This window comes from Labrus bergylta, chromosome 11 (assembly GCF_963930695.1).
Source record: "Labrus bergylta chromosome 11, fLabBer1.1, whole genome shotgun sequence".
Taxonomy (NCBI): domain Eukaryota; kingdom Metazoa; phylum Chordata; class Actinopteri; order Labriformes; family Labridae; genus Labrus; species Labrus bergylta.
In genome coordinates, this window is record NC_089205.1 from 24,091,451 (window position 1) to 24,111,168 (window position 19,718).

At 41.3% G+C, this 19,718-nt stretch overlaps 1 protein-coding gene across 2 annotated transcripts in view; it reads right to left on the reverse strand.

Moving 5' to 3' along the window:
• The window catches only part of stard13b (StAR related lipid transfer domain containing 13b), a 62,966-nt gene that overhangs the window by 31,912 nt on the left and 11,336 nt on the right, over positions 1-19,718 (reverse strand). Inside the window, exon 5 of one of the 2 annotated variants that reach the window (XM_020634862.3) lies at positions 15,066-15,099. In XM_020634862.3, coding sequence (XP_020490518.2) covers positions 15,066-15,099 — 34 coding nt within the window. Of the gene's footprint in view, positions 1-535; positions 1,002-15,065; positions 15,100-19,718 lie in introns of those variants that run through there. The other variant, XM_020634864.3, reaches the window with a different exon arrangement.

Here is a 19,718-nt window from a genome sequence, read left to right on the forward strand (position 1 = left end):
TTAGCGCCGCTCAGTGGAATAATCGTGCGCATTGTCATTCATAACGGATTCACTCTATGCCGAAATGAACAGTTATAAAGAGGAAACTATGTCCTTCGTGTGGGCAGAAAAAAAGGGTTCATTATGTTATTCAGGAGACGTTAAAACTGGTGTTAGTCATTTATGCCTATTTGAGTATTTTTAACAACGTACAACTTCAGTTCTGATCTTTAAATGTCACATTCAAACATTTAAATTGTGCACACATTTAGACTGCAATATAATTTACATTTAGAATAGGCCTAAGTGAGTTTTATGTTGTACATAAATAACTACCGAATAAGCAAACTATACTTATTAGAGAAAAGATACCAAAAAAACCCCCCCAAAAAACAGGGAGAATTAAAACCATTTCCTAAAAGTCCCTTTCCCTTTTTAAATGTTACTGTTGCACCACTTTGAGGACACTTAAACGCTCTTTATCATAATTTTAACAATTAAAGTGACTCTGCAATGATAAGGAGATTGAACAGGTTTCTTTCAGCGGGTTACTGACCTGCCAGTCTCCGCTCCCTGACATTCCTCCACAGTAAGTCCCAGGCTTTGGACGTGGAGCTCCGCAGCTGCTCGCTGAAAGACCTCCGGAGCTTCAGTTTCGTTGACTTTCTTCTAGATGTCATCGCAAATCCTCCTCGAGGACATAATAACCAAATCCTCCGCGTGCCACACAAAACAAGTTATGTTCAAGTCACCAGCGTTACGACACGTCAGAAAAAAAATCACCTTTGCTTTTCCCGGTTATTAACTTTTTTTCTCTTTTAGTCTACCGCAGTAAACCTGACTTAGATTATCCGCTCTTCAAACGAAGCTGTCAACATGTTGAGGGGGAAAAAATACCTCAAATATTCCTCTCTGTTCAAAACAAAAAAAACAACAACAAAACGAGTGAACAGTTACAAAGTGATAGTTAAGCTTTCACACCTCACACCAGATGTGTGTGTACATGTGTCTGTGTGTGTGTGTGAAGGAATCCACGCACAACGAGCGCTTCTCAGCCGTGGTACCTTCAGGTGCTGTGGGGAATGTGGGGATTGCCAGACTGAGCGAATAGGGACCACTTTAAACAAAAAAAAAAAAATGTTGGAAATAAATGAAAAGGGGCAATAGAGAGTTGGGAGGAAGGATGGTAACACAGAAAGTGAAGTTAACCCATTGTGTAATGCTACTTTGCAAGTTTCTTTTTTAAAGTTATGCCACCAATTGAAAATGATGTGTCAACTTTATGATCTGTTTAACAGTTAATATGACATATTTTTGACCCAGAAAAAATACATATTTTCTCATGTTCCATGAAGACTCTAACTGGGCTATTTGTCATCTTATGTTTAAAGAACTCCCTGTGCATAATGTTATGTCAAGGTTGTGTGAATTCAAAGGTGTCCCGTGTAATGATTAATCGAAAGAACACTAAAAGAACGTTCCTCACAGGTTTCCATAACTCTGCAAAGTCCAAGTAAAAGTTTGAAGAACACTTGGCCTAAAAATTATTTATCTCAAGGGACTGTTTCTACACAAGTTCATCAGCTTTCCCCTGTTGCACACAGAAACTTAATAATAGAGGAAAAAAACGTTTTGAAAATATAGTATTATATAGGCCTATATATAATATATCTATATATGCACTGCTGCTGTTACATCAGTGTCGTATAAATCTCATGGACACTTTCTGTAGAAGCCTTTGCCATCAGTGTGTGAATGTGGTGTGAATGGATGAACGTGACCAGTGGTGTAAAAAGTGCTTCGAGTAGTCAGAAAACTAGAAATGCACTGAACCAGCTCTAGTCCATTCCATCATGTAATACAAACAACCACTTCTGATGAATGTTACTTTGAAGTTACATGGCACTGAAGTAACCCGTAAAAAGCATTTCCAATGTTTTTATTTCGATTTTTTTTATAAGAATGTTTTGATTTACATAAATGAAGTCAGAAATATCAGTTAATTAAGCCAACATGACTGTTTGGATTCTTTGACCGATATCAGATTCCCTTTTCAGTCTACTGAAGTCCAACATAATCCTGTCTCAGGGCACACGATAACTAGAATCGAAGAAAAGAAAAAGACAGAGTTTCCAATCTAAGTAATTATTTATAACTTTTTAAGAGCAGCACCGCTCTGGACGATTCAAACATTCAGGCTCTGAGTAAGGACACGGAGCTCTACGTAGAGCACCTGAAGGCATCACGAGCTGCAAACCACTCAACACCCCACCACCACCACCACTACAAACACAGTGAGGCTCTCAGATGACACCGCTGCAGACTCAGCAATCACTTTCCCCAGCCCAATATCACACTTCATTATCATCAGAGATTAAGCAGCCTAAAGGACACTACAGATATGTTCAGCTAAAGTGAGTCATGTGTCTTATTGTGTCACTTAACATCAGTGATTCATTAAAGATCCTGCGAGGAGTTTTTAGCTGGTTTATAAAACAAAAAGAAATGAAAGCAGATTGATTGTTCATGTACTCACTTTATTTGCCTTCCATGCCTGCCGTGGGATGTAGGTGTCTAAAAGGGTCGTTGATTTTTTCCGCACCAAAGATTCAATGTGAGTTAAACATTAGACATTTAAAACAACTAAGGGGGAGATTTTTTCTTTGTCAGAAAGCATTACTTATGCATGAACAGAACAAGATCAGCAAGGATATCAAAAGTTCGACGTCCACAGGGTTAGGGTTCCTCACGGGGGGCTTTAAATATAAAAAAACATCAGATTTTCTTTCATGATCAACATCTCTCCATGTAAACTTAATGTGAGTCTCTCTAAAATGTTGATGGCCATAGACCTATTTTTAAACTACAATTAGGATTTTGACCTGGACACCATGTCTGTTATAATCTCATCGAAAATTCAGCAAATTCTAGTCGGTCAAGCCTTCCACTTGAACATGGGTTCAGTTTCAACACTTCTGTTGTCACAACATGTTTCTCTGCAGATAGCGGAAAGACAAAAGAAAAAACCTCCGTTCATTGTCTGAATAATAAACATGCACATTCAGCAATCTTTAACCAGATTCATTTGAAGGGATTTCTTCTTCTTGCATTGCGTCCACTCAGACAGAGCACGACCTGAGAGCGATGATATCATGTCAGCTGTATCACTTCTGGTTCACCAGCTGGGATTACTATTATAACAGCTTTAATACCATTATAAACACACAGAGCCAGAGTGAGCGGCTGAAGATTGACAGTTTCTAAAATGAACAAATCTCCTCTGACCTCAGGTTGCCCCCTCGGCATGAAGCTGAGCTAACATTACTTCATTCCAGTAAGGAGACAGACCCTATTTGCCACCGAGCTACAGCGGCTGATTCACAGATTATAACAAGGTCACATCGTGAGATATCTGAGAGGCAGGAGCTAATTAATGAAGGGCTCTGTTTTCCATTTGTTCTGTCTGAAACTGAAATGATCTGCGCACACAAAACCTGCATGTAAGAGAACCTGTGAACAAATCAAAGATGAATCCTTCATGAGAACTCAACCAGCACATCTTTCTGCATTCAAGATTGTCAGTTTTTCATCTGTTTCATTGTCTCTGTTATTTTTAAGTGTTAGCAGGTCACAAGAATGGAAAGTCTGTGGGGGAAAAGTAGATTCCTCTTTGGTTCAGTGTGGGTCAGAGGGAAGAATCTGTCCAGCAGTGACCGGACTGTTTCTATTTTCAGCCCCACAGACCCCAGGCTGCAATGCTTGGAAGGCAGAATTTTACAAACACACACTCTGGTATGTCGAACCTGCTTCATTTTATAGTGTCACTTTGCAGGAGGGGTCAGGGTTAGGCCGAGTCAAGCACCTCATTTTCCACAGGCCACGTGAACCAGAAAACTTCCAGATAAAAAGGCAGAATGTCAACACACAAATCCTTCAAATCCGACACAAAGATGAACTGAAGATAATACAATCTTTTTCATAAACAAAGTAAAGACATTAACTTGCAAAAAGAACCCAGATTCAGATATCCTTTCTCACACAGAATCATCTTTAAAACACCATCTTTAAAATGATCCTTATAATCCCAAAGCTGATATATGTTGACATGGATAGAAAACAGGTTAATGAATGTATGTACGCGCTGTCAGAGATGTAAACAAGGGATCAATCTCTAGTCCCTGTGACTGACAGGGCAGGACAGGACAGACAGACACACAATCCCACCCCTGCCAGTAAAAGTGATGGAGGAAGCGCAGCAACAAGCTTCTGACCTCTTTCAACATGAATCACCAGAGAGGTAAACACCCCGCCCCCCCCCGTGCCTCTCCTCTCTCCAACAATGAGGATGGACATTATTGCAGCAAGTATCACTGTGGCGGGACAATGACTGAGCCCGTGGAGCGGTTGGAAGTAATAGCAGATGAGAAGAGAGGAAACATCAATCAGCCTGAGAATGTTTTCTCTCCGCTGACTCACACGCGTGTTTGTTTTGGCCGAGCAGCTTTTTAGAAAGCCCTCGTTTTCACATTTCTTTTTCTTTTCCCGGGTAGTTTTTGTCCATTGTCAGTAACCGTCTCCCTCCTACTCTTTTACAAACACACGCTCGCTTTAATCTACACACAAGTTATCTGAATTGCAGAGAGTGTGTGTGTGTGTGTGTGTTTAGTGACTGATGTGGAATGCTGCTACCCCAAAAGGTACAGTGGGAAAATCCCAGATGTGAGGAAACTGATTTCTCCTCCTCGGCGACTGGGTCGTGTTGTTGGCCAGGAGGTCTACCCCCCCCCACCATCCTCCTCCTCCAATAGTCTGGGAGATTGCTCTTCCCAGCCTAATGGAAACAAGGCTCGGGGAGCAGGGGGGGAGCAGGGAGATCTCGCCTCCACCTCCAACCCCCCCTGGCCCCCGAGGGCTCGTCCCAGGCATGTGCTATAAATTTCCTGACCATATATTCCCAAGTCGAGTTCATTTTTCCAGAGGAGCCACACATGTGGCGTGTATCTGGGTTTAGATTATGGGGTTGGGGAAGGAGGAGCGGACTCTGGTCCCAATCCATTAAAGTGGCCACTAATTCTGTTTTCTTAGAGGTAACGTCATGGTTTCTTCCCTGTATGAAGGCTGCTCTTTATAGAACCATTCATTCCCAAACAGATGATCCATTACATCAAACCTGTTTTCAAAAATAGAAAGAGAAAAGTGCAGATTCTCACATGAATCACCACTTTATATTGTGGTGAAATCTTCCCCCTGCAGCAGTGTGTTACATAACTTGACTTTTTGTTTTAAACATCAGCACAAAGTTTGTTTCAATATGATGAAGTGCCTATAGAAGGGAGAGCTCGCAGGGGTCAAAGTTTGTATAAAGAGGCCTGAAGAATGTAAAACTGGCATGACAGGCGTACGTTGCCATTGTTTCATTGAATGACAAAGCATGTAATGCTGTCAGGTCTGGATCTGTTAAAGGCTGTGCCACAAAAATGCCTGGGAAAACATTTACACCAGTATCCAGCACCTGGTTTCTATTAGAGCAATGAGGATCTAATCACAGAGGTACATTTCTCCCTCAATCACTCTCACTTCCTCCATCTCACTCTTTCTCTCTCACATGTAAAATAAGCTAATGTTTTATCGATTTCCAGTCTTTTTCAAGCTGTTTGTAAGTCTCTGTTTTCACTTTGAGAACTCCCCCATCACTTTCCGCTTGATGAAAAATGCACATCAGGGAAGTTTAGCTCCCAGGCCTCTTAACAGCAATCACCTTGAAGTAAAACTGACAGGATAATTCTCAATAAATTACATCACATGATATACTGTAGCATGACATTAGCCTCCTTGAAACAAATTCAAACAGGAAGTAGATGTTTATTCCCCCCTCCCCGGAGAAACCCGGAGTTTAGAGTCTGACAAAGACCAAAGGAGACAAAGACAGCTGGTTAAAATTAAACTTAGAGCTTGGCCCGTTGTTTCTCCTCTCATGACAAATCTCTCACACACAGAGGCATCACAGTTTTTCTGCTACAAATTACCCCCCCCCCCCCAAAAAAAAAAAAAAGAAATGGGAAAAAAAAGTAAAAGACAAACAGAAGCTGTTTTCACACACCCACTCCTGAAAATGTCATAAAATGATGTCAGGCTGCCGATGATATATCTTCCTTGAGTTGTTTATTCACACATGTCCCTCACAGCGGGAGACTTTCCATGTCAGATGGGAGAAATGGCGGAGAAAGCAAAAGAGTCAGATGCTGTGATGACAATTTTTGCCTTTGTATCGATGCTGCGTGTAGTTCGACACTTAATCTACAAAAGAGCGGAGAACAACGCACAGGCGAACAGAAAATGGAATGTAGCAGTTTCATCATCTTCACCCTCATCCTCCCACTCGCTGTGAATGTTCCTAAATATTTCCTGCTGTGTTCTCACATCGGCTCACCTCTTTTATCAGGAACATTAACAACAGGCAGGAAAAATACTGGGTAAAGTCAGAGTGAAAAATTCAGCTGTTTGCGTTCGCACACGCAGCTCAATCGGAGATTTTTTTTTCGGGAACTTTTCGGGGGAATTCTGTTCATGTCTTAAAAAGGTTAGAGTGACATAGACAACCAAACTGTAGCATCAACATCTGTATAAAGTATTAACCACATGTTTACAAAACTGTTAGCAGCACAGAAGAAATTATACTTGTACTGCAAGATTAAATAGAATATTTGTATCCCTCCACTCCAATAAAAATAATTAAATAGTACCTCCATGATCTCTTTCTCCACTACGAGTTTTATTATTCAGCTTAATCGATGATGCGTATGTGTACTCACTGTAATCTCCCCCCCCAGTTCAACTATTCTGCTCAGCTCATCAGCCGTGATAAGCTGGAAGCACAGTGCAGGTATTGTTTTCACACTGAGACACAAACAGCTCCTGCTGGGCCCTTAACTTTTAAAGCCGGTGAGCCTGAGAGGATGCAGGAAGTCTGCTCTGCCTCTGCCCGCTATTGCTCTTTGATTACTGAGCCAAATTGTTTAATCAGGTCTAAAACCACAAGAAAGCTGCAGTGCTACACTGCCCCGGGACAGAGCCTCTTTATAACCGAGTGCTGTGTGTTTTTTTTTTGTTATCAGGGTGCAGGTGGAAGTGCACAGCTATGTAAATGTCCGGTAGCATGGTTAGCCACCATGCAGAAGGACAGACAGAGTGTTTGGTGTGAGCCGGGGCCACGTGTTTGGCCGAGGAGTCGAGCATGAGGAGGCGAGTGCTGCAGACTCTCTGCCTCCCTGCAACATCTGGATTCTCTGTGGTTTATGTGGGAAATTTGGGAGGCCAGTGACAGAGCCAATGTGGTTACTGTATCTAAACCGACCCTGCGGAAATGTTCTTGGCTTGGAAAAAGTGTGTGTGTGTGTGTGTGTGTGTGTGTGTGTGTGTGTGTGTGTGTGTGTGTGTGTGTGTGTGTGTGTGGAAGGAGCGCTGAGGAACTACAAAGGTAAAGCTTTGGATGAGAATGGAGTTATTGTTGGATTCTTCTCTAGTTGTGAGCATTTATAGGAAAGGTATAAAAACACACACGTACACACACATACACACACATACACACACATACACACACACACACACACACACACACACACACACTAAAGGAAGATAACAGGACCGCAGCTTGTTGACGGTTTAGCCGCCACATCCGGTTGCAGCAGGGTCCTGAAGTAAAGTGTGGCCTTCCTGCCTCATTACTTCCTAAATCTTGTTTCTGCCTTTCTTCCCAGTTGGCAGCTGAGTGCCGGACCAACCCTGTTAGCATTTGTGTTTCTTCCCTCACTCACACTTAAACACACACACTGACCTGTCCTCCTATGACTGGCCTGTATCCTGACTCGGCTGCCCATGTCTCCTTTCACTTAGTTTATATAGCCCAGGCCTGAATTCCTCAGGACATACACACACATAAGACACTTTAATCTTGGTAGTTCTGCAGACATTTCTCTCCCTTCAGGATTTATTGACTGCTTCGTTTCTAATTTGCAGTGTGGGTATAATTAGGAAGCATCAAAACATAAACCTGTTTCCTACTGCTTAAGCACATAAAACTGTCAGATTAAACACACACTGATGATTAATACTTGGTAACATGATAGGAAGTGCAGCGTATGGTGATATCATTCAGCTTAAGGGGCTTATAAGCATTATTAAATGACATTATGTGCTATTTTATGTTTAATTGCAATGAAAATGTTGAAATTGCAGTAAAAACGTTACAAGATTTTGGAGCGGCTTAACCAAATAGTTTCTCTAATGTTTTCACAACCTTGACAAATGACTGTGTACAAAGAAAAGTCTAGAAAGACTACCAGGCTTTGCTCTCCACCCCCCCCCTCCCCCCCCCATCTCTTTCCCTGTCAAACAGCCGCGCTGGCCTCTGCACTCAGGAAACCACAAGTCATTTTCCATCTTTCCATGTGTGGAATCTTTCATGCTCTTGTCATGCCAGCAGCACCCTTTATAGTCTGAGCTGCTTCTACAAATGACGACTCGGCTGTAAATTTAGCGTATTATGTCACTGATCTGGCACCTGTGAGGCGACAAAGACAGGGGGGCAGAAATAACGGTACAATCTTATGAAAATGGATTTTCCCGCATATGCAGGAACAATCAAAACATTTCCCAATGTCCAGGTCCTTCTTTAAACAGACACAGAGCAAAGAAAATCCTGGCCATATTCAAACAACGCTGTGGAAAAAAAATGTGCTACATTGCCTTTTCTTCTCAATACCAAAGCCACTTCTAATGTGCCCACATGTTCTGTGTGGTAGCTCAGGGGCACAACTGCTTCATTCATACTGCTCCTTTAAAACGAAGTTTAACTGGACCTGTATTGTGATGAATGTGCCATCGTGGTTCTTCACATATTATATCACCTCAAATAAAGATTGGGCAGCCTTCCCAATCTACACCTAAGCCAATACAAATCGTGTGCTTCAAGGATTACATTGGTTCTTATAAACGTTCAGTCCTTTACCTGCCAGACTTTATTGCCCTTTTTTTTTGTCTTGTCGGTATTTGGCATCAGTCTCAGCATACACTGCATGGTCAAATCAACATTATAGGGTCTCTTGGCTGGTTGTCTGTAATAGCTCCATTACAAGAATGGATTATATGCTTAAGACTTCCAAAGGGGGACACTGAACAAGAATACAGTTTATCATTTTAAACACATGATTCACTGGTTTTAAACCCACAGCCACATTACCAGAAACTCTACTTCCAAATATTTATGACTTGAGACATGCGGCAAATACTGAAGCAAGTGCAGAAGTGCAAAAAACTACAGACATAAACATGTTTAAAGCCGGGTTAGAAAAAATGTCCTCTGTTTTGATTATGTCAAGGCTATGATCTATGCATAATTATGGGAGGGGCTGATCTGACTGACAGGCAGGCAGGTTATAGCTGAAACTCTTCTCAGCTGCAGCTCTTTGTTTGACTGAAAGTTAGATTTGAAACAGTATTTCTAATATGCAACCACAATGGTTGGGCTTCATAAGTCTGCTTCAGAAACCAATGGGTGACGTCACTGCGTTCATGTTTTCAACAGACTATGATTTAGACTCTAATCACAAGATCCAGTAAAGACTAAATCCAACAGCAGTTTTATTTTATTTTTTAAGTGTGCTTCCACCACAGTGGCAACAGTTAGGAGAAGTGCCCTTTGGTGTTTCAACACGATAATGCCCCTCCTGCACAGAAATCAACAAAGAAACGTTTTTCAGTTTGTTGTGGAAGAGCTTAACCGACTCGAGTCCCTAAACACGACCCATTTATACACTTTATCGATGGACTGCATGCGAGGTGTTATTGCCCAACATCAACAGTCAAACTCACCGTTATTGTTTATTTTTGTGGTTGAAAAACAGTGAATCCCTGCAGACGAGTTTCAAAAATCTTGTGAAAGTCTGATACAGCAACATATCAGTTATTGTGGTTTGGGTAAAGTTTCAGTTATTTCAGATAAGTAGAATAATCAGGCAGTTCTTATAAAATTATCTATTTAATCCAAATCACCCTGATGGTCACGCTTTGGAGTTTTGGTTCTCTTAACCAAGTTTGGAGTAATTTTCGTAACAGAACAGAAAAGATTTCAAAAGGCACTGATGTCATAATGTGAAGAATAACAACAGATGTAATAATCTTTCTTTCTGCAGAAAACATCCAAATGTACAGATGATTTCATGATCCTGCCTGACAGCCCCACTCTGTTGTTGTACATGATGTACTGATTACAACATGGTGACATGGTTGCTTCATATTCCCTCATTTGTTGCCATGGAGCTTTTGGGATGTGTACATTATGATCTGTAACAGGCCTCAAGAGAGACTGCAGCTGTCCTAGGTCACAGTAACCCCCCCCCCCTCCCCCCCCCCCCTCCAGCCTTTAGACTGAAGGCTGTGTCTCTGAGAGCAGCTGGGGAACATGCAGGAGTCCAGGACAGATAAGACAACCCTGCTGAAATGCATTAGAGCTATAGATGTTATATAATCCCCACTGGTGCTGCACTGTGATTTATACAGCAGTGTATGATCACTGGGGACGCAGAGGAGTCACATCACTGGGGACGCAGAGGAGTCACATCACTGGTACTGGACAGTCTCCCACAGTGGGAGTCAAGAGACTAGAGCTGGTTAATGGTTCTAAATCTGCTTAATCAAAATCACCAGGGCCTGTTTTCATTGCGCTAAGGGAGGCTCTCCAGAGGACTTGATGTTTTTCATTTCAGCCTTTACCCTTCATTATAAACAAAGCAAAAACACCACCAGAGTACAGAAAACAAAATCTATCACCATGTTTTGCATTAAAAACAAAAGGATTTTTTTTTCCACGCCAAAAAGTTTTTACAGATTTCATTCTGGTATTGTCACGTTTTGAGACAGTGGACATAGCAACTAAACAAACTAAAACATGAAGAAATACAGCACCTTCAACTTCACTTCAATACGTCATTGGAATAAGTCAACACCATCCAACCAACCTCCACAAAGTCACAAAAAACATCACAAATATTACCGCTTATCAGCAAAAATGTATGCTGCAAGTACACAAGAATATAATCCCAACAACAATGACCCTTTTTATTGAATTAAAAGAAATTACCTCTGAGGGGTGCTAAACGTACACCTTTCATTTAACCTCGTCTCACTTTCACAGCACAGACACACTTCTAAAATCTATCTCAGTAGACTACAGTGTGTACTTTAATAAGACATCCCTTAAATCAGAATCATTTCAACAACAAAGCTGGTGACATTAAAACTGTCCCAACATTCCTGCTTCCTGCAGCTTGTGTCTGGGAGTCATTCACACCAACATGCGAGGGAGACATAAGGCTTTACATGACTTTCCTTACAAACAGAGAGAAGTCTCCGAGGGACTCACAGAGTTTCTCCTTTGTTTTTCTTATAATCAGTAGCAGGAGATTTCCACATTGAAAGTAGATTAGCATATTCTTTCAGAGACAGCGAGAGAGAGAGAGTGGATCTGTGTAAATGTAAACAGTCTGTGTGTCTGAAAGCACAGAGGCAGAGTGGGAAGCTTCGGCCTGACAGTTCTGGGCCACAGAGCGCCGTTTAAGCTTCACTTGTGTCATTTTCCCTCTGACTGACATTTGGGATGGTGATGTTTATCATAACAAAGAACAGGAACCTTTATTTGTTGATGCAAGTGAAAAGTCACCGAGTTCTGCATACCTGCTTCTACTTGGAGCCTGGTTCATCGGCTTTCTCCACTAGAATCTTTATTTTTATGTTAAACATAAACACATTAATGAAATATACACAACACGTGTATGAAAGCAGAGCCAAATCCTTTTCAGAATTTGATGTCTGCCAACTACTGAATACACGTTTCAAGGCAGACAGACAAATGCTTCATCCCTCTTATCAGAGCTGTATCAGTGACAGAAACCTGGCTGGAAATGGAGCTTTCATCCTTGCAGTGTAAATTAATTCCATGATTAATATCAGATCAGGCAGCAGGGTTTTTCGGGATGAACATAGCTGCCTCCTCTCAGCAGAGGAAGCCATTAATTTCCATAGAGCAATTAAAGAGACTGCAGGGAATTGAGATTTCCATACAAATGATGTTGTGTGAGGGGGAATAAAGCACTTTTGACTCATCATCCTCTCATGACTTGAAAAATACTCCATAAACGTTGAGCAATGCAGTCAGAAAATAAACATTTGAGAGGTTTTTTTTACCCCCTCGATTGAACAAATCTCCCCTGAGCATATCCATATGTGGTTTTGGGATGGAGCTCTGGGATTTATTTTATGCCTCAGGAAAAACAAAACATCAAGTTAAGAGGGTTTAAGGGTCTGATGTTTTCTCCCATAAATTCTTTGCATGATATTAAATAAATAAAAACAAGTGGAGAGAGTTTTGGAAGGGTCTAAACTTCTAAAAGAAGCTGCCCATTGTTCTCTAAAGCATCTGTAGACATGTTGTCTATGTTTCGTTTTGAATGTATAACATGACTAGTTTAACTAGGGTTGTTTATGCACTTCTATAATGGCAAACAATATAAAACTTTAAACATAATCCTAAATGAAATGCCTGCATGTGACACTTGGTCATGCAATTAAGTGAGTTTTACTTTTTGATTCATGGAGCTTTCAGGACGGCTTGAGAAGGCCTGTTGTTTGAATATTTAGAAACATAACTAAGAGAGTGAAGAATAAAATCAGCAGTGTTTTCCTGCAACAAACTTTGTAAACAAGAAAGTGAGAAGAGGCATATCGAGCATGTGACATCGCAACTCAATGTTTGTACCTAGAGCAACATAACAGCTGACATCTCTCCCTCTCTGTCTCTCTCTCTGTCTCTCTCTCTCTCTGAGAACCTGCAGAGCATGCAGACGCTTTAGACGCTGAATTCCAGATCAGTCAAAAAGAATCACTTCCCTGATTAAGTGGCTCACACTAGTTTTCACACTAATATTATAACTAATATTTTGTCTTTTGCTATAAAAAAAAACATGAAACCTAATTATCACAACTAGCTCATTATGTATTAACATTCTTGCAGCATTCTTCCAAGTTCCACATGGATTGTGAAAAGTGCCAATAAAAAGTTGATGCAAATGTGCAGAAACATTCCTTTTAATGGTACTTTGTTTTATGACCATTCATTTTGAGATCAAGTTACACACTGACTTGTTCTAAAGATATCTTCCTGCAGCTGTTGATGAAGATGTCATGTGAACTTGCAAACACAGTGAACATGTAGACAATGCGCATATGTGAGCAATAAAAGTCACATTTAAAGCACAGAATACCTCTGCTGCTTTGCTATTTTGGATGTAGACCAAAAGAATGAGCTTTCCTCTGCTGGACAATGTCATTTTAATGGGGGGGGGGGTTGTTATGGTTGATACCCAGAACCATCTGGCCACCTCGTATCCGTGTCATAAAAGAGGTCTCCTCAGCCCAGCTTTAAAAATTCAAACAAGGAATATCACACCTAATGTGTCTGACTCCCAGCCAGATTTTTATCATAATCCTACGAGTGATTTTCTCATTTCATTCTTATTGAAAGCAAATGTTGATTCTATTTGCTTTGATGACTTGATAAGGGTGACAGTGAAGCTAACCAAACCACCACAGAAAGCATGTGGGTAACTATGGAAATGTTAATAAGGAGGACTATGATGATAAATGTATTTAAAGGGATTTTCAAAGCCGTGTTGACAAACTTGTTGATGTTCTCCTCGGTGGTCTCTCACTCGGGTTTCCAGGCATTACAGTAAGGAATGACCAGCGATCGGTCACAGCGCATGCCGCAGACCACACATTAGGTAACTGCTACATAAAAGTGACATGGAATTTTTCCAGACCATAATGTCCACTTGTGCGGTACCACGGTGCACAGAAGAGGTCATGTGAGAGTGCAACCTGAGGCCTAAAATGGCATCCACCCAAATCCCACAGCTGCCCCCCAAGGGCCACATCACACGGGCCAAATATTTCCCCTCAGCAAAACAGAAACAATGATCTGGCACGCTGCCTAATTTTAACTGCATCCTGCCAAGTGACCAATATATACAAGGCCTTTAAATAAGAGACGCATGGACATTCTTCAGACTCGCACACACCTGTGGCCGTCAGTCTGGTTAACATTGTTTGAAGCCTGAGCAAAGCCACCACACAAGCCAGGTCACAATGCAGCAGCCAGTGACAAGAAGATTTACATGATGATTCAATTGGACTAAAATAGCCAGTAGAATAAGACTGAACAGATTCTCAATAAGCTAAAAATCAGATTCAGACATTTTCTTAGACTGAGGATGTGTAAAAAAAAATGTCTACTTTAATTATCATATTTCTGACTTTACTGCCCAGAGACGACGATTTTAATTAAAAATCAAGTAAGAACTAGTTTTCCTTTAACTTCATCTTTAATGAGTCTCTTTGCCTGTGTAAAAATGGGTCTCAGTTTTCTCACATCACCCACTGGCTCCTGAAGGGGAGCTTTGAAGCCCAGCTATGGCGGTTGCCATATTGAAAATTCTGTCTCAACCTAAACCTTGGTCAACCTAATTACAAGCAAAGAGGTGAAGCTGAGGCAGGCCTTAAGCCTCCTGCCAAAAGCTACAATATGCTGCTTACAGGCATATCGGTCATGCCCTAATTATGCATAACATGCACCCTTCATTAAATCAAAACAGATGAGTTGTAAATGAACTGCGATACAATATAACCTCAAAGTTTGCTGAGGTCTGAAATGTCTTCCAGAAGTGACTTGATTAATTTAGTCACTCCTGTTGGCTTTTTTAGTTTTCTGATTTGGATCAACCCTAATTCGATCAATTATTAATTCATCTCATTCTGATTAACATGACTGGGTGTGGTATCCCAGCATGCACTGAGCAGTGAGAAAGTTTCAAACTGGCTTAAGATAATCGGAAATACACACAGATTGCAGAGTTTCCATTCTACCAGATGAGACTTAAGGAAAGAGAAATCTTTTGTAAAGAATAAGTGAAAGCTTCTGCAAGAGTGATGTCAGCACATCAAAAAGCTCAACCTGAAGACTGATGATCTCTTACCTGCTCCTGCTGCGTTGGTCATCTTGTTGAACATCTAAAATGCAGAGAGAAAAAAAATTCAGTAACTGTAGCACAGTGAGTCGTTTCATTACTTCATTTATGTTGAAGAGTCGGCAGACACTGGATGATTGATAGATGCCGTCATAGAAACACAAAGTCAGATTTTCGCTTTATTTGTTTTTTCAAAACTGAATTCACAGGTAAAGGATTTCTCCCATGATTCTTAAATAGTGCAATCACTGCATTAACGACAAAGTTAATGAATCCACAGCGGAAACAATGGCATGATTGAGCGTCAGCCTGTCATCCAAAACAATCTGTTGTCAGTGCCATGCCAGAAGATCAGGAGACAAAAAACTAAGGAAGGAAACACTTCAAGCTTTAACCTTCTAGCTGAAGAGGACATCTACTGAGCCAAGTATTGTCTGGAAACTGTTGTTTGTTTTGGGAAATGGTGTTGGGGGGAAATGGAAAGAGATGATGCTATATTTGACCTTGGAATAAAATCCTCACTTAACACTTCAGGTGATAGGTGTTTGGTTGCGGATGGTATTGCAGAAATAGGAGGACTGAAAGTTTCCTCCTGATCTGGACTGCTCATGTTGCTTCGCCTCTCTTGCCAAACTCTCTCTTCTAATATCCCCTCTGTGCCCCACTGCTCTGATTTACGCTCTTGTTTGCTTGCCCTGTTTCCAAATGTCTCCCCCAACAGAGACCAAATGCTGCGCAAAACCTCAGGCATGCCTGTTTGTGATACTCTGACGTGACAATCAAATGGTCTTCAGCCCCACATGGTGCTGATTCAAACATTTATCGACACTTCTGCAAAAGTTTTATTGTCAAGTTGGACTAAATAAATGAGCTGCGTCCTGCATGTTTCATGAGGGCTGCGGCCCCCTGATGTTGTCATGGCAGCAGAAACGGCCTTGGCTGCATGAGCGGCATATATGGTCGCCACTTTGTTGGTGGCAACAAAACAGACCTGGCTGCTGCATTTACCAGGACAGGTGGTTCTGTTTGTGTCTTATCTGTCATTGTTGTTCTGTTTGTAGGTAGATTGCAGGCATAATTTCTTTCCCTTGATGCTGAAAGAAACCAATTTTGGCAAAGTCACACCATCCACCTCCAATGGTCACTTGTTGTCTTGAATTTTGGTTTATTCTCAAACACATCAGTACCTTACAAAGTTACATTCTAAACAGTATTTCACAGTTTTCTTTGATTAGATGATTTTCACATTTGAGGGAGACAAGCTGGAAAAATTAAGCTGCCAGCTTCGTTCCCACCGCTAGCTATATCTCAGAGGACGGCAAAGGTAAAGCATGACCCGCCTACTCTGCCTCTGATTGGCTTACTGTGATATTCTGATATTCTTACCAAACCAACCAACAAAAGCAACGATGCGTACTAGCCCATTAGAGACAGGTCATCCCTTGGCCATCCTATGAAAAAATGTCTGCATATTGTGAATCAGAAGGGGGTTTTGAGTTTTGGGTATACCCTGTAGAGTCTAAAAATATACCACTGGTCACAACCAAGACATTTCTGACAGAATACTGAACCACAAGGAGCGTCCTTGCAGCTCCAGGGTCAGCCGGCCCAACCACTCGGATAACTACGGCACATAATCCAAACTCTCTGACTCTTACTCAACATAGAAACAAGAAAACAGGAAAACATGACTCATAACCTTATGTGTGTATTTTTACCTCTGTTTAAACATGGGGCCTCTAAACTATGGGGCGCAGCCACCGATGTATCCCTCATTATTGACTGTGAGATTTGGCACAGTTGGGCAGAATTTCATCACATATATAAACACTTGTGTAACAGAGTTCAAAGGCTGTGTTTAAGGTGCAGAAACATGGAGGTTTATTACCCACGGGCTGATTTAAAAAAAAAAATCATACACGTTTTTGAGGGGTAAGAAGATGTGACTGTCTTCTGTAAAAGAGATGAACATCGTAAGTTTGTCTCGGCGGACCAGTGTGAGACCCAGTTTCAGAAATAAACTGTTGCTCTAAAAACCTGATGCTGGGCCCCGGTGGAGATGTGCTGATTTAACAAGGCTTCAAAGACTTGAACGCATTACTCTCCCTCTCTTTTAACAGCCATCAGAAAGTATTTCTCTCTGGCATATCGAGATGCTGACCCACTTTAAACATACATCCCCCCATGGTCCAGTCCAGTCAGAGAGTGGACACATGTCAAAGGTTGCAGGTCGGGTAAAGTGACATCCACCTTGTAGGAGCAGCACCCAGTCTCTTTCAGGCTTTTGCTTTATACCAACAACGATGTTTATAAGGAGTGACAGGTCTGTGTGGGTGAATGATGGCTGCTGTCCCAGCACAAATGACACCCTGCCTTAGAGTCAACAGGGCGGTTACAGGACTGGTCAGTCTGGATGACAGAGCAGCAGGTCCTCTGTTCTGCACGTCTTTGTCAACACCAATTAAAAGTAGGAATCCTCAACCCTTCTATGTCTCCACACAGCGGGGAATAACACAGTATACAACACGTCTGCTCCATTTTTTTGTCCTGAGTAACAAGGTCAACATGAAAACAATCATGGCTTCGATGAAAATTATGTTTTACATTACAAATAGCATTTGTACAGAGGAGCTCACAGGATTGTTGTTTTGCCTTTTACCACAGAAACTGAATTTCTAGGACAATTGCTGTTGACCAAAGGTGTAGATCATCTTCATGCAGTAATTGTCTGTTATATTTTAGAAATGACTACAAGTGACGTCAACTCCTTTCAAATCCTGTTTCAGCTTACATTAGCTCTTTCTGCATGATGTGCTGCAGGTTGATGTGCATTCCATGCTTTTAGAGATCATACAGAGGCAGAGGGGGGAAAAGGTTTACCCTTATAATTCTAATCAAACATCTCTCGGTAAAGCAGTGGCTGCCTATGGAGGCTTGGTGTAACACACATCAGTCCAGTGTTTTGTTAAACTCGGGAGACTGAGATTCAATCTGTATCACATTCTCGCTCCCTGCTGGCAGACAATACATCTGGACTGCAGAGCTCTTATGTAAGACTCAGAGGGGACAGAGCAGGAAGGATCCTTCTGCATGTGCGATGACATGACGTTCATCTGAGTATTAAACACCTGTATGGTCGCATTTCAAGGAGAGGTTTGACACTTCGGGGGTCGATTGTTGGGCTGCTAAACAGGTTATCCTGCAAACAAGTCACTGACCCATCATAGGATTTAGACAGGTCAAAGCTCAACCTCTCCATACCAAGCTAGTCTGAGCTTTTGGTGTAGCCATTGCCCATTCATTAAAACTACCGTAAATCATTGTTGGTTGACTGCTGATGGTTTCTGCATTTGCATTACGGCAGAATTCATTCTGCTCTTTTTTTGCACATTCAAAAGGTTTGCATAGGATAACACCGGACTTAGCCAGTATAGCTGTTTCCTTCTGGTTCATGCTAAGCTAAGCTAACTGAGCAACTGATTAGACTGAATGACGTATCAAAAGTTTAATTTGGAGCTTGAAAGAAAATACACCCAAATTTCAAAAAACAACAACATTAAAACTTAGGTTGAACAGATCGTTTCTCTTTCTAATTCTCAACTCATTCAGCAGAATGGGTCTCTGATGGTCTAGCGGTTAATCCCATGTACAGAGGATGTCCAACCTGTGGCTCCTCTCTTCATGTCATTCACCACTCTCTTTCTTGATTTTCTACCCTATCCACTGTCCCATCTATTTAAATAAAAGGGGGAAAACTCTTCGTCTTACAAACCTGCAATTGAACAAAACTGATTTTTTGTTTTATCACTTGCAAGATTTCCAACATAAGTTCAGTAAAGTTCCTTATCTTACAATTTGAAAAATAAGTATTCATCTAACACCATTAAACAAGGCTCCACTGGATATCATGTGATCTCATTATATTCAAGGTTATACCGCAGCCAAAATACTCTCGTCTTTAACAGATGTTAACATTCCCAGCTGTCCTTGAGCCAAGTTCTAGTTCAAGCTGCTGTCATTTTCAAGAGGTGATTATGGGTTCCACAAAAAGACAGGTGGAAACTAAACTAAACTTCATTTGAAGTACTCTTTGCTTCTAGACAAAATAATCTTAGGTCAGCTCTGTATCACCCCTCTCTCTCAGTCTAAAAAATATACCAGATGTAGTGCATTAAAAACAAGACAACAGAAGATAACATGTTCTAAAGTGGATACTAAAAGTGAATCAGAGCGGTTAACCACAGTTTTCTCCTCTAAGCAGGTTGTTTTCCATCACGTTGCAGCAGAGCCATCAGGACAGCACAAAGCACAGGCTGAAAGGCTTTGAGTTTAAACCCGCCCTGCGTTCTGCAAATCTCTCAGTTGTCTGTTTCTCTTAGGGCCATTCAATAGTGACATTTATATACTTTGTCCGGCTGAAGTGAGTCCTGCTTGTTTAAGAATGCCTAAGCTGACCTTATTCCCAACGCAAACCTCAAATATTTACAGATGTAGAGGGGAGAGCAGCTGCACAGAGGGGAATGTTAGAATTTCAGCTGAATGGTGAGGGATTTATCCTAAAAATCATCCACTGTTGCAACGCTGTTTGTGTTTTTGTTTTTTTTACATGGACAGTCAATTGTTTGATTTTGAAATGTCACCAAGTTTGATTTTATGCATTAA